The sequence below is a fragment of the Sphaerodactylus townsendi genome, linkage group LG05 (assembly GCF_021028975.2).
Source record: "Sphaerodactylus townsendi isolate TG3544 linkage group LG05, MPM_Stown_v2.3, whole genome shotgun sequence".
Taxonomy (NCBI): Eukaryota; Metazoa; Chordata; class Lepidosauria; order Squamata; family Sphaerodactylidae; genus Sphaerodactylus; species Sphaerodactylus townsendi.
The window spans coordinates 15000073-15015101 of NC_059429.1; the positions used below are offsets into that span (position 1 = coordinate 15000073).

General features: G+C 46.3%; 1 protein-coding gene across 4 annotated transcripts in view; it reads left to right on the forward strand.

Annotated features, from left to right (window-relative positions):
* Positions 1-491: 491 nt before the first annotated feature.
* Positions 492-15029, forward strand: part of LOC125433582 (yjeF N-terminal domain-containing 3-like) — a 43448-nt gene continuing 28910 nt past the window's right edge. For 2 of the 4 annotated variants that reach the window (XM_048498210.1, XM_048498211.1), the window contains exon 1: positions 495-820. In XM_048498210.1, the coding sequence (XP_048354167.1) occupies positions 756-820 (65 nt within the window). In that variant the 5' untranslated portion in view covers positions 495-755. Of the gene's footprint in view, positions 821-15029 lie in introns of all 4 variants that reach the window. The other 2 variants (XM_048498213.1, XM_048498212.1) reach the window with 2 other exon arrangements.

Consider the following 15029-nt stretch of genomic DNA (forward strand, 5'->3'; position numbering starts at 1 on the left):
CGTTGTTTCTGAAAGTGGAATTTCTCAAGTTGTCTTGGGCATATCCTGCATGGCTTTGTACAAGCACAACATTTAAAAAATATATTTTAACAAAACAAAATGAAAAAAAAAAAGGAGGCCGATTCACTGAGTGTTTATCTGTCTGTCTATCATCTAATCTTCCTCCTTACCGACCTATCGGTTTATTAATACAGTCTTACACCAGAATATAACTTCTCTCGCGCTCTGTGTGTCTCTGTCCCTCTCAGTTTCTGTAATCATGGGTCCTAGTTCATGGTTATTGCCATGGTGTGGTGCGGTTTGTACCTTGCGCAAAAAGCACCTCCTGTTGGTTTTCTGCCTGTTGCAGGGCTGTTCGGAGCACTGGCGAGGGTGACCCTCGTTTCTGTCCTCCTTGAATGTCCTCCAAAGGCATTCACAGTTATTATGAGCTGTCTTGGGGGCCCCAGAAGGGTTAACGCACCCTCCTTCCCTTTTCATTGGTATTCCTCCTCGCAAGGACCTGACCAATCAGTTCCTTTCCCTCGGCTCCTGTTGTGCCCACATTGGCACAGCTCTTTGCCAAGGGGAGCCGGGTGGTTGCTCCCCCCCTCCTGCTTTCACTGTTTCCCCCTATCTTTTCTTCCTGTCCTTCATTATCCCCCCCTTTTATCAAGCAGAAAGAGCAAGGAAGCAGTGAAGGCTGGCCTTTGGGGGTGGGGTGGGTGGGTTGCTGTGACAAGTGCCACAGCCAAAGGAAAAGCAAAGCCCTTGCCATGGAGAAACCCGGCTGCAATTCATCCCACAGCAAAAAGAAGATCCAGCCGCTCCGGTACCTTAGGTAAGTAGTTGCCGTGGTTGCGTGGGGCTCAGGTGTGCATGCTTCCCCCTCCCCCTCCTGTGAACAGAGGAAGACAGTCAGCAAGTAGACCCCCCCCCCCCTCCTGTACTTTCCAGCTGGGGAAACATTGCGATCTTCAGTGAACCCAGACAGTGTCAGTGTGATGGGGAGATCAGTCCTCAATTGCCAACGTGCTTGGCTGAAACGAGTCAGTTTGGAGGTCAAAACAGAAGAGGGGAAGCCGTTGTTGTATTGATTTGTTTAGGGCTGGAAAAAAAATCCTGCCCTTCCTTGGAAGAGTTCAGGGCGATGTACGTTCTGTCCTTCTCTTCCCCGGTATCTTCACCGCAACAACCATATAAAGTGGACTTTATGTAAGGATTCACATCCAAGTCTCCCAGATCTCAGTGACCGCACTAAGCTGGCTCTTAACGTGGGCATGTCTGGCTGGACTTTGTGGGGCATGCTTTGCTTTCAACCGCGTATTGATTTGGTCGGGTCACAGATGTATAGGTCTGAGTGATGTTGCTCTCTGGTGCTCTGTAACTCGTGTTCACTTGGGACTAATGGGTTGACCTTTTAAGCGAGTAGCCTCTTCCCGCATGCATGGCCTACATCCGAGTGAAAAGTTATGTCGTGCAGGGTCAGTGCGCCATCCGTTGTGCTGTACCAGAAAGAGGACCAAAACCATCCCAAGGTTGGCGTTCCCGTTCCTGTAGCTATCTCGCCTGGCTGGTGTGTCTCCGCACACCCCCCCCCCCAAACCAAACTGCGATGAGGAAAGGAGGGGGTCGTTTGCTGACCCAGGCCGTGAGCAAAATGTCAACAGAGATGATTTCACCCACACCCCAGTTGTGCGGGAGAGTTGTGTGAATCGTGACTCAATGACACTGTTCGGATGCCGGTCTCCATGGCGACCATAAAGTGGACCTGATTCGGCAGAGCAGTGGAGGTGGGAGAGGATTTTGAGGTGAAAAGAAGAGTGATTCGGAGATGGGGGGCACAAGGTTGGTTGCCCGTTTCAGATGAACTTTTGAAAATAATTCTCTCCCCCATCTTGGCTGCCCCTGTACAGTTTGTGGGAAACAGACACAACCCAGGTAGAGTTTTCCCAGTAGGCCCATGTTTCTTCTACAGTTATCAAACAGGAGTGGGTAAAACCAGGGAGATGAGAAGAGAAGAAGAGTTTTAGATTTATACCCCCCCCCCTTTCTCTCCTGCAGGAGACTCAAAGGGGCTGACAATCTCCTTGCCCTTCCCCCCTCACAACAAACACCCTGTGAGGTAGGTGGGGCTGAGAGAGCTCTGAGAAGCTGTGACTAGCCCAAGGTCACCCAGCTGGCGTGTGTGGGAGTGCACTGGCTAATCTGAATTCCCCAGATAAGCCTCCACAGCTCAGGCGGCAGAGCTGGGAATCAAACCCGGTTCCTCCAGATTAGATACATGAGCTCTTAACCTCCTACACCACTGAGGGGATTGTGTCTTGTATATTACAATATTTCCCTGCTTTAAATCAGAGGTATTGTAAAAATAATAATCTGAGCTTGGGGCATTCTGCCCATGCTCAAAGGTACTGTGCCCTTGCATTATTTCCACAAGGTGTTCAACTTGTGCTCGAAACCCCTTGAAAATGGTTCGTTCTGTTCAAGAAAAAGTCACATTGTGCATGGTCAGAAACCACTGGAGTTAGATTTTTTAAAAGAATCCAGAATGCTGGGGTCGGGGTGGGGGGCATGCTGAGAATCTGGTGTACTGAAGTTTTCCAAATGATGTCAAAAATGTTTTCCGGCTCAAGGACAAGGCGCTCTGCTTATGCTCAGTGGTGCAAGGGACCAAGTGTGGCTACTGTTGAAAGGGGGGAACAGCGACACCTCGAATCCTGGCTCGTGTTAAACGCCCCCTCCTCAAGTCCATCTACGCGTTGTGATTTTTTTTTTTTGGTGCTTCCTTTCTCTCTTTAAAGAAACCAAACAGGCTCCCGCTTAGGCTGTTTCTGTGGCAACAGATACAAAGAACGCGTTAAAATGGAATGACTGCACTTTGAGGTCATTTCTTTGTCGCCTCCAAGGGAGAAAGGGTGGGGGGGTGGAATCTTACTCACGGTGCACAGTGTGTGTATGTATAGACGGGCACATGTGAATGCACACATGAGTTAATGCATATTTTACTTCTCCCCAATGCTGCTTAATATACCTTGTGATGATTTCAGGATACTTATCTAGCAACACTGAATGGTTTTTTTTAAACAGTAGAACGGGACACATGGAAGTTGAGATTGTCCCTTCCAGCTTCTCTGGAAAAGGCCTCTTTGTGCCTTGTTAACCACCAAAAATCCAAGCAAGACGAACAGAACTGAAATTCTGCAGGGGCAATTCTCAGTGCGCTAAATGTGGGGCGAAGGGAGCTTTGTAAACGGTTGAGAGGAAGAACAGCTTTTCCTACCCTCCAAAGAAACTATTCCGATCTCTTTCCTACATTACTATGATTCCAGGATGACATAAAAATGTAATAATCGATACAGGATTTTATTTGGGTGGGGTTTGGTCCCAGGATCTATTTTCTTCATGAGGGCCACGAGTTTGACACCTGTGCTCTATGTGATCTTAATTCCTGGGCAGAAACACATGGGAGAAGAAGATCTTTCAGAAAACCCAGTCCCAAGTCATGTAGAGCTTTGAATAACACAACCACAAATAGTCTAGTAGTGGGATCTTAAAGAATCTTTCAGAATCTTAAACACCAACAGCTCTAACCTTAGTAGAGATGTTAATAAATTAGGCCTGGCACAGGGTGTATCCTGATTGAGAGACAGATACATAATACACACATATAGCGAGAGAAAGCTCTCAAAATGCTAGACACCCAGATTCTGACTTACCTATGCCAGTGTGTACAAGACATTGTGGTCAAAGCTTCCCCAAGTCAGTACCCACAGGGGCGTATCTATTAAAAGTGGCTCACCCACAAGGAGTTCAAGGGGAGGGGATGCCTGTTTGAGGCTGGGCTTAGCTGGGGCAGCTCAGCGTTAAACATTTAACATCTGTCTGACAGGCTCTGTATCCTCGAAAGAAAGTCTTTATTGATCAAACCTGCTGACATATTCTAATTCAGCAGGTTCCAGCTGGATTCTCCCTTGATATTCTTTTCAGAATGGTGACTATCAGGTTAGCAACGAAATGACCTTGAGCGAGTGAACTATTCTCCCAGTGGTTTCTGAAAACTGCCATTTTTGGTTGAAACTGAATTCCTTCCTTCCTTCCTTCCTTCCTTCCTTCCTTCCTTCCTTCCTTCCTTCCTTCCTTCCTTCCTTCCTTCCTTCCTTCCTTCCTTCCTTCCTTCCTTCCTTCCTTCCTTCCTTTCTATAGAAAATGGCCCTGTTACTCTTCATTAGGAAGTAGCAGGAGTCAGAGAAAGTGTGTTTGGGATCATGAGTCCCTGATGTTGTGAAGTCATGCCTGAGTGGTAAAATTGCCGATACCGATGGGGTCTTCTGATCAGCACAGAGTTGGCTTTGGGGTTTCTTGTAGGTAGGTTGGGAAATACCTGATGATTTTGGGGGGAGGGAGGACATGAGGATGGCAGGGTTTGAGGAGGGGAGGGGTTTCAATGGGATATAACGGCATGTAGCCATTTTCTCTAGGGGAACTTATCTCTGTCAGCTGGAGTTCAGTTGTAATCCCAGGAGATCTTCAGCCACCGCATGGAAGCGTGGTGTAGTGGTTAAGAGCAGGTGGATTCTAATCTGGAGAACCAGGTTTGATTCCCCACTCCTCCACCTGAGAGTCAGATGCTTATCTGGTGAACCAGATATGTTTCTGCACTCCTACATTCCTGCTGGGTGACCTTGGACTAGTCACAATTTGTTCAGGACTATCTCAGCTCCACCTAACTCACAGGGTATCTGTTGTGGGGAGAGGAAGGGAAAGGAGTTTGTAGGCCACCTTGAGTCTCCTTAGAGGAGAGAAAGGTGAAGTAAAAATTCAAACTCCCCCTCCTCCTTCATCATCATCATCCAAACTCCTCCTACTCCTCCTCCTCCTCCTCCTCCTTCTTCTTCTTCTCCTCCTCCTCCTCCTTCTCCTCCTCCTCCTCCTCCTCCTCCTCCTCCTTCTCCTTCTTCTTCTTCTTCTTCTTCTTCTTCTTCTTCTTCTTCTTCTTCTTCTTCTTCTTCTTCTTCTTCTTCTTCTTCTTGTTATTATTATTTGGGTCTGATTTCCATGCTTCTCGCTCTGCTCATTTGGCTGTTATTTGGAGGTTTGCCTAGAAATGTCACACACTGAACCTCTGGCATTCTGTGACATTTCGGTCTCAGTGTTTACATCATGCGCATCTCTCTCTCTCTGTGTTTGTGCTAATAATAATATTTCAGGTCTCTGACAACGTGGCCTCTAATCTGCCGCAGCTCCTGCCATAACAGATTTGTCGGCCGTTGTGTGGTGGCGGGAGATTTTTCTTGATTAGGAGGAAGGTGTCTTGCGTGACCTGACAGCCTCTCCCAGGAAAAGAAGCCTTTTCTCTTTCTCAAGGCAGTGGTAGAGGCTGCCACAAGGTCAATCAAAGGACACCTAAAAGGCACGGGGCCTTTGGTTAATGGCCACTAAAGGCGATGTATATTAGGGCTTAGCACGTTCACCAGCATGCGTTGGGTCCAGCTTTTGGTGTGCAAAATAAAACGTGTGATCTTTTGGGGGCCCTGCAGTGGTGCGTTCAAAATCCCGCCCTGTGGTGGGTGCAAAGGGACCATCTTGCCCTGATCTAGTTTAGCCTGTCTTTGTCCACAAAGTGACCAACTGCAAAGTGACTAACTCCAAAAAACTCATCTACTTGGGGTTGCCCTCCTCCAGGTGAGTCCATAAGAAAAAAAGGGATAGGTATACCTGAAAGTTATCAAAAAGAATATTCTGTACCTTTGAGCACAAGAACTGAGAAACACAGGCCCCTTCCGCACACACAAAATAATGCGTTTTCAAACCACTTTCACAACTGTTTGCAAGTGGATTTTGCTATTCCGCACAGCTTCAAAGAGCACTGAAAGCAGTTTGAAAGTGCATTATTCTGCATGTGCGGAATGAGCCACAGTTTCCTTAAATAATACTTAACAAGCACATAAGTATTACTACCTTCACATTGGTATTTTTTTTACTACAGCAATACTTGTTATGCCCTTACAATGATATAACTCAAACAAAAAACTCTTCAGATGGATATAAGATAAGTATACAATATAAGATAAGTATACAATATACAAGGAGCCCTTGTATATTGTATACTTATCTTATATCCATGTAAAGAGCTTTTTGTTTGAGTTATATCATTGTAAGGGCATAACAAGTATTGCTGCAGTAAAAATACAATTGTAGAAGTAGTAATACCTATGTGCTTGTTAAATATTATTTAAGGCAGAGGTCATTCAACTCTGCACGCCAGATGTTCACTGACCTGATATTCCCATCAATTGACCATGCTGGCAGGGGCTGATGCGAATTGTAGTCCGTGAACAACTGGGGCACCAGAATTAGACACCCCTGATTTATGGAAACTGTCTTTCACCTCCAGGTGAGGCCAGATCTCCCAGAATTACAACTGACCAGACTACAGAGATCAGTTCTCCTGCAGAAATGGCTACTTTGGGTGGACTGCGACATTAGTCTTTCTCCTCTTCAACCCCACCCTGCCCAGGTTGTACCTCCAACTCCCCATGGAAAGTTGGAAATCGTACATCTACTAGGAGAAATAGAGACCCTGGAACATATTTTCTTCCTTTGTCCTTTCGGTAATGGGACATGAACTAAGATCATGTACTCTTTGTTAGATAAAATTCCAAGTTGTCTTGAAAAAAAAAACGACTTGAAAAACTTTTTTTCTGATGAAACTCCACAGATTACGTTGTGTCGTTAAAAATCCTCTTGTGTATAATGATAAGCTCATAAATTGAATTTTAATTTTAACTTTTGACTTAGCTATTTTAGCGGCTATAGATTCATTTTATCCAGTTAGGGAATATTTAAGAGTCAAACAGTTTTTAAAATAATTCTTTTTCAGCCTAATCTGGTGTTTTGGTTTGCTGGAATTTTTTGAAAGTCCGAATGTATACATGATTTTGGTGGAATCTGGTTAATGAGTGTCATAACATTGATTTATTGATTGAGCCCTCCATCTAGTCCAGCAATCAGATTCCAACCATTGGCCAGCTAAAGGCTTCTTGGAAGGTTCCCCAAACAAAGCAGGGAAGGTGTGATGGCTAAACTCTTCTTTCCCTTTAGTTAATGGGTCTGTTGACAACTCTATCCCAGACAAATGTGTGGACGCTTTATGATATAAGTCATCAGATCAATTTTTGAAAACTCTCTCTAAAAAAACCCTTTCTAAAAGTGACTGGACAGTGCTAAACCTTGTGGCGGTGTGTGTTCCATAAATGAAGAAATTTGGGATTTGGGTGAAGAAGTACTTCCCTTTGTCCTTCCAAAACCTGTCAGTGCAATCATAACTTGTAGAACAATGACAGAGGGAAAACATTTTCTATAATAGCTTCATCAACCTCTCTCCCACCTTAACTTAAAGATATTTTCCAAACCAGAAAAGACCTGCACTTCACAGCCTTTCTTCATAAGGGAAGTGATGGGATTTGGCAAGTGCCAGTCACACAATCCAGTAATGAAGGAGTTAATTGTTGCATGCTAATTAGTGAGTGAGGTCAGAAGTCAGTGACCAGGTAATTGATACCCATTGGTTGGGTGGGCTACATGCAGGTCTGCACGTAGGCTTTAGATATACGTTCTTTGTGTTGCACTCTGCACGTGGTCAGTTCAGTCTATCTATAGCTTAGTAGCCATGTAATAGTCTAAGCAGCAGGCTGGCTGTTGGTGCTAGCTAGTAAGAAAGATGTTTATTGTTTTTCTTCCAAGTTTCCCTGCCCTGTAGTAAGTAAACTTTATATCAGTAAAGCAACTGGTCTTCTGCCTCATTATTACATGAACGCTGCTAATTAAGTATTTGTCCACACGACAGGAAGGCACCACCTGATCGTTTGGCTTCCTCTTTTCCGTACCTTTTCCACCGGCACAGTTTCATTTGGGGAATGGGGTGGCCAGAACTGTCTGCAGTATTCCAAGGGTACAACTCTGCCTGGATTTATACATGTATCCTACCTGGCAAGGTTGTTGTCACCTATAAACTGGTGGGATCTGAAGTGATATTGTTCCGGTGCCATAGGTACATGGAATGCTAGGAAATCTGGCCTGACAGGTGCCACTTTGCGCTGAAAGAATGTTCTTCCCTGAATATCTACAGAACAAACTTAAACCGTAGTAATATCAGTTTATTGCCCATGACTTTTTCTCCATAAGGAGCAGCAGTGGTGTAGTGGTTAAGCGAAGGTATACTCTAATCTGGAAGAACCAGGTTTGATTCCCCGCTCTGCCGCTTGAGCAATGGAGGGTTATCTGGGGAATTCAGATTAACCTGTGAGCTCCAACACATGCCAGCTGGGTGACCTAGGTGTCAGGACCATGCCTGTCAGTGCCTAGATGTCTTGCTGTGTGGGAATTTGCAAATGTTTTCCTGTAAATGCTTTCCTGTTTCCCTCTCCCTTCCTGGTAACCTCCTGGCGCCAGCTCAACTGCAAGAAGGTGTGAACGGTTCCCAGGTTCTTTGAAGCTCTGTAGTGCAAATGTTGTAGAAACTGTAAGGGACATTTGGTGTGGGGCAAAACAGGGGGGGTGAGTTTGAAGGATATAGGTCCTGGATCTGAGCACTCTAGCTCAGATCCTGCTTTCTATTGTTACTCTACGCGTTGCAAGAAATAAACTGCTTTAGGACTTTCCTACGGTCTCTATTATTTCCACGTTCGAGAATCTGACACTTGGACTAGTCACAGTTCTTCTGAGCTCTCTCAGCCCCACCCACCTCACAGGGTGTTCGTTGTGAGGGGAGAAGGGTAAGGAGTTTGTAAGCCCCTTTGAGTCTCCTACAGGAGAGAAAGGGGGGATATAAATCCAACTCTTCTTCTTCTTCTTCTTCTTCTTCTTCTTCTTCTTCTTCTTCTTCTTCACACGTCTCGAGGAAATTTCTATCTTGAGTATGGTTTCAGGGGGTAGCTTTGTTGGTCAGAAGTAGAACATCTAGATTTGAATCCAGTAGGAGCTTAGAGATCAACAAGATCCTCGGGGTATAAGCTTTTGAAAGTCAAAGCTTGGGATCTGACAAAGGGAGTATCGATTCTTGAAAGCTCATGCCCTAAGAATCTAAGGCTCATTCCGCACATGCAAAATAATGCACTTTCAAACTGCTTTCAGTGCTCTTTGAAGCTGTGCGGAATAGCAAAATCCACTTGCAAACAATTGTGAAAGTGGTTTGAAAACGCATTATTTTGCATGTGCGGAAGGGGCCTAAGGTACTTCTGGATACATATCTAGCTCACATGCTTTCTTGAGGGCCAAGTGAGTGTGAAAACAGTTCAAATGAGTACATTGGATTCACTTAACATTGCACACACGCACGCACGCACACACACACATACACACACACACCGCCAACCTGACTGGTATTTCCCTCCAGAAATTGGTTACATACACAGACACCCTCTTCACTTTTTGGATCAGAAAATGACAGGATGGTCCGAAATGCGAATTGTTTTGCCATCCGCGGATTCCGGCTAACAGCTGTTAACAATTACGGTCCACATTTTTCTTCCTGGGGCCTTGCATCTGCTGCCAAAGTGTTTGGAGTCTCAAGTGAAGAACGGAACAACCGAGACATTGTTTAGGTTTACATAACCCGTTTCCAGTCTGTTGCGTTGCCCACCTATGTTTTAAAAAGGAAAAGAAGTAGGCAGGGTAAACGGCGATACGGGGCCTTTCTGTCCACGCGCTGTCTGACCAGACTTTAATCGCACTGAGCCTGGACAGCTTCTTTGGGCTCCGAACGTTTGATTTGCCAGCGGAGTGAGATGAATTGAGCCATCCGGAGAGGCTGTTGCTACTGGTGGGGTGGTGGAGAAGCTGGGGAGAAATTGAGGTCAGGCCGCAAACGCTCCATTTTCCAACCCGGCTGGAGGCTACAAATGTCTCCGCAGGCAGCTCTTTCTCTCCTGCAGCGGAGGAAGACGATGCTACTGAATTGTGCAGCCCACCATTTGGTTGTGTTCCTCTCTTGAGTGAACTGAGGCATTTAGAATTGCATTTTTTCCCCTGTTGCATTTCCCTTCCTCCCCATTAAATTAGCACGCCATAAACCGTCTTGATGCATAAACAGCCTGTGAAGCATAAAAAGGGCAACACACAAAAATGAGAGCCAGTGTTGCATAGTGGTTAGAGCATTAGATTTTTGACCTGAGTTCAAGTTCCTTCTTGGCCATGAAGCCTGCCAGGTGATTTTGGCGGCCTCTCAGCCACCTGCTTATTTATTTAGGACACTTTTAACCAGAGGTGGGATCCAGCAGGTTCTCACAGGTTCCCGAGAGTAGGTTACTAATTATTTGTGTGTGCCGAGAGGGGGTTACTAATGGGTGATTTTGCCATGTGATTTTTGCCTTAGTTACGCCCCTCCTCTCAGCAGTAGCGCACAGAACTTGAAGCAGTCTAGCAGGAGTTGCACTGGCGTGCGTGGCAGCCTGCGCCTGCGTGCATTCGTTTCCCGCCCAAGGACCGGCGCAGCGGCTGCATCCTTGCCACAGTCCCGTCCAGGAATGTCCCGCCCCCTGGAATGCCCGGCCACGCCCCCGGTGTGCCCCACCCAGCCCCATTGGTGTTACGCCACAGTTTGAATCCCACCACCATGGGAACCTGTTACTAAAATCTTTGGATCCCACCACTGCTTTTAACCCGCTTTACTCCATTCTCTATGGAGCCAAAGTGTCTTGCATTGTGCAAAACATACACACAGCCCTCCCCCGCAGTCATTTCGCATATATGCAAAATAAGCCAATTCCATAATTACTACTTACCATTAGCAAACTAGTTGGCAACAACTATGCCCTAGATGAAACAGTCTTTCCCCAAGCAGGCAGGATCTGTTTCCCCATTCCTACACATGAAGCCTGCTGGGTGACCTTGAGCCAGTCACAGTTCTCTCAGAACTCTCTCAGTCCCGCCTACCTCACAAGGTGTCTGTTGTGGGGAGAGGAAGGGAAAAGGAGTTTGTAAGCCGCCTTGAGTCTCCTTACAGGTGTAAATCTAAATTCTTGTTCAAAGGCTTGTTTGTGGAAGATGGACCTACCTGTGCCTCAAGAGCCGTGACAACTAAAAGGAGCCTTTCTGCTCAAAGGTGTGTGTGGGGGGGGGCAACTCTACATTCCAGCTGCTTCTGTGGGGCAAGAGGAACAGATGTTTTGTGGATGAATGGGAAACACGACACCGAGGACACATTCTTGCACTGTGCTACAAACGTTCAAACCCTGTGCCAAGAAATCAGTTACCCCCCTGCTTCTTGTCCTGAAATGCATTTTGCCCCCTTGAGAATTAAGCACAAGTGTAAAGAATCACGGTCACAGGAATGTTGTTAGGCTGTTAGGTTGAAATGGAGAAGGTGCAAACCACATGGGCCACCCGAAACCCTTTGGAGGAAAGGCAGCACAAAAGAAAGGGAGAACGAGAGAGAGAATTGGGAACTTCAGCAATTATGCAATGAAAGAAGGCGGATTAGTACATCTTGAGCTACTGATCCTTCTCACCGGTGCAAATCAATTCTGTCCTTTTACATGTTGGTGCTCATGAAGGAATGGACTGGCAACTTTCTCCTGTTCTTTTGGGGTAGTCAGAAACCTCTGTGGCTGTTCCAAGTCTCTGCTCAGGAATGTCACCCCCTTTCTCTACCCAGGCCAAAAACAAACTGGGTAACTCCCACTGCCATCAGCAATTCTGAGGGTATCTCTAGAGGTTCCACATGGTTGTTTCACCTCCTGCTTGGCTCCCACAACCTAGTGCATAGGTGTCAAACTCGCGGCCCTCCAGATGTTATGGACTATAGTTCCCACCATCCCCTGCCAGCATCATGCTGGCAGGGGATGATGGGAACTGTAGTCCATAACATCTGGAGGGGCGCGAGTTTGACACCTGTGACCTAGTGTGAGGGCCGTCTTTCGCAGCTTCATGGTCTGAAGCTATCAAATTCCAGGGACAATGAGGTACCCTCGGGCCCTGCTGTATTGGTGCACGTCAGAGGTTGTAGAAAGGGCCTTCAGATCACAGCTGACTTACGGCGACCCTGTAGGGTTTTCAAGTAAAGAGATATTCAGAGGTGGTTCGCCATTGCCTGCCTCCATGTAGGCTAAGAGAGTTCTGAGAGAACTGTGACTGGCCCAAGGTCACCCAGCAGGCTTCAGGGGGAGGGGTGGGGAGTCAAAACCAGTTCTTCAGATTAGAGTCGGCCATGCTTAACCACTACCCCATGCTGCCATTCAGTTCAACAGCTTTGGGGGTCGATTGTGTCTTGTCAGCGTACGAGTTCCACAGAATAGCCATGGCTATTAGGATTCACTGTATAGGGCACTGATAGATTCAACTGACCCCCAAAGCTGTTGAACTGGATTGTGGATCACCTCATCATTAGCAGAACGTTGTTTTAGTTCTTCAGACTGGTGTTTTAGTTCAGATTCTTTTTCCAGATGACAGCCACTGTTTTCAGCCAGAAAATTGTCTCTTCTTGACGGTCCGTGGCAGAAAGTTTGGCAGCTGTCTTAGGCTCATTATGCACCTGGTATTTGCTGCACAGCAGGGGCAAATGTCCATCTCAGTAAGATTTCTTGTACAGATGTATTTCACTGAGCTCCGCTTTCAATTTCCATTCTCCCTGCGCCAAGTGACACCACTTTAAATGCAACTTCAATTTTCTTCCTTGCCAGAGTTGGGGAGATTTGCCAGAGAGCACAGCTGAGTCCAGGACATCTTCCCCCACCCACCACTAGCCCCTCGCACTCTTATGCTCATCTCTCCCCTTTGCCGTTTTCAGAATTGTTATTACTTTGTGGTGTTATATTGATATATCAATATAAACAGAGAAGAATGGCAAAATTGTTGGTTTTTATTGCGTTTGAAAACAGGAAGTAATAGAGAGAGAATGTGTGCGTGTGTGTGTTTGTGTGGAAGGGGTTGGGGAGAGTTATTAATTCTAGAACTTGTTTCCCTTCTTCAACCATGTGTGATTCAGGAAATTGCTGTGCCTCTTTCTTTGGGGGATTGTTTTTGGAATGGGGCCACAATATCGGTATATTTGCAATCCCAGGTATATTGATCTAACTGCAATTTATTTACAACTGAGAGCCAGCTTGGGATAGTGGTTAAAAGCAGGTGGACTCTAACCTGGAGAACTGGGTTTGATTCCCCATTTCTCCACATGAGTGGCAGAGTCTTATCTGGTTAACTAGATTTGATTCCCCGCTCCTCCACATGAAGTCTGCTAGGTGACCTTGGGCTAGTCACAATTCTCTCAGAACTATCTCAGCCCCACCTACCTCACAAGGTGTCTGTTGTGGGGAGAGGAAGGGAAAGGAGTTTGTAAGCCACAATGAGACTCTTTGCAGGAGAGAAAGGGGCTATAAATCCAACCTCTTCATCATCTTCCAACTACTGGGTGTAATGAGATCTGTGCCTTTATGAGGGACGTGGTGGGGGAGTTAAGAGAACCAGGAAAAGCAGAAGCCCGCTTAGATTTCAACAAGCTTCTGCAGGACAGGCAGTGAATGCCTTGTCACTTGTAAACAGAGAAACAGGAGGAGACCATGCTACAGCCCCACTGCACAGCTAAGAGCCTCGAGGTAAACATTCCATGCATAATGGGTCTTAGTTTCTTTTCCCTTCCTACTCGGTTTTAAATTATAAGCTCATGCTGAAAAAATAACAACCAAGGTAGAATATGCAATCAAAGCAAATTGCTGCAGTGACAAACAAAACAGGTCCCAATCACAGTATAATAGGCAGAAGAGACAGGTGCCATCTTAACCAAAATGTTTAGAGCATTCACATATAAGAAGTTTAATTAGCGTGCAAAATGAACACTTGTAGTCTGTTCAAGCACTCAGAGCATGGGTACAAGGGCTAGCAGAGATGGTGTGCCCTTGCGTTCCCCTGCAGAATAGCCCTGGACTATCTTGGTGGTCTTTCATCCAAGTACTAACCAGCTTCTGAGATCTGATGAGATCCATGCAGGTCGAGCACTAAACAAAATAGACAGATTAAAAAGGTAAAGGTGCATGCACCCATTAAAAAGGTAAAGGTGCATGCACCCATGTGTAAGCACCAGGGAATTACTGACCCATGGGGTGACGTCACATCACAATGTTTACATTACAGAATGCTTTTCCATAGCTCTCCCCGTCATCTACACTTTACCCTCAGCAAGCTGGGTACACATTGGAAGGATGAGCCAGCTACCTGAAACTTGACTTCCGTCGGGATCGAACTCAGGTTGTGAGCAGAGCTTTAACTGCAGTGCTGAAGCTTACCGCTCTGCTCCACAGGGCTCTTGTAGTCAGGTTATAGACCAGTGATGGTGAACCTTTTTGAGACCGAGTGCCAAACTGCAACCCAAAACCCACTTATTTATCGCAAAGTGCCAACACGGCAATTTAACCTGAATACTGAGGTTTTAGTTTAGGAAAAACAGTTGGCTCCAAGGTGTGCGTTACTCGGGAGTAAGCTTGATGGTAGTTGGTGGCTTTGCTTTGAAGCAACTGTGCAACTCTTCCAACGGGTGAATCACGACCCTAGGAGGGTTTACTCAGAAGCAAGCCACATTGCCAGCAACCGAGCTTACTCCCAGGTAAAGGATTGCGTTTTAGTTCTTTGCATGAAAATCAGTGGGGTTTAACAGCACTTAACAGGGTTACCTACGCTGCTTCCCCAAAACTAGGTCTTAGGTTTAATGCTAATAATCGAACCCAGCGGGCCAGGCCAGCCTAGATGTGTGTGTGTGTGGGGGGGGGGGCGATTTCCCCCCACATGATGAACTCTGTGTGTGCCCACAGAGAGGGCTCTGAGTGCCACCTCTGGCACCCATGCCATAGGTTCGCCATCACTGTTATAGACAGTTAAAATACAAAAACAGAGAGCAAGAGACCATTTGCTGCTCCGTAACACTCAGCAAGTTGTGTGGGGAAAATGGCGCACTGTGGCATCTGAGAGAATGACCTGTGAATCGTTCAGTCCTAGGTTTAACTGTTACCTCTGCCAAATCCCAGTAGCCTCAGGCTAGCTCAGGGGTGTGCAACCTACGG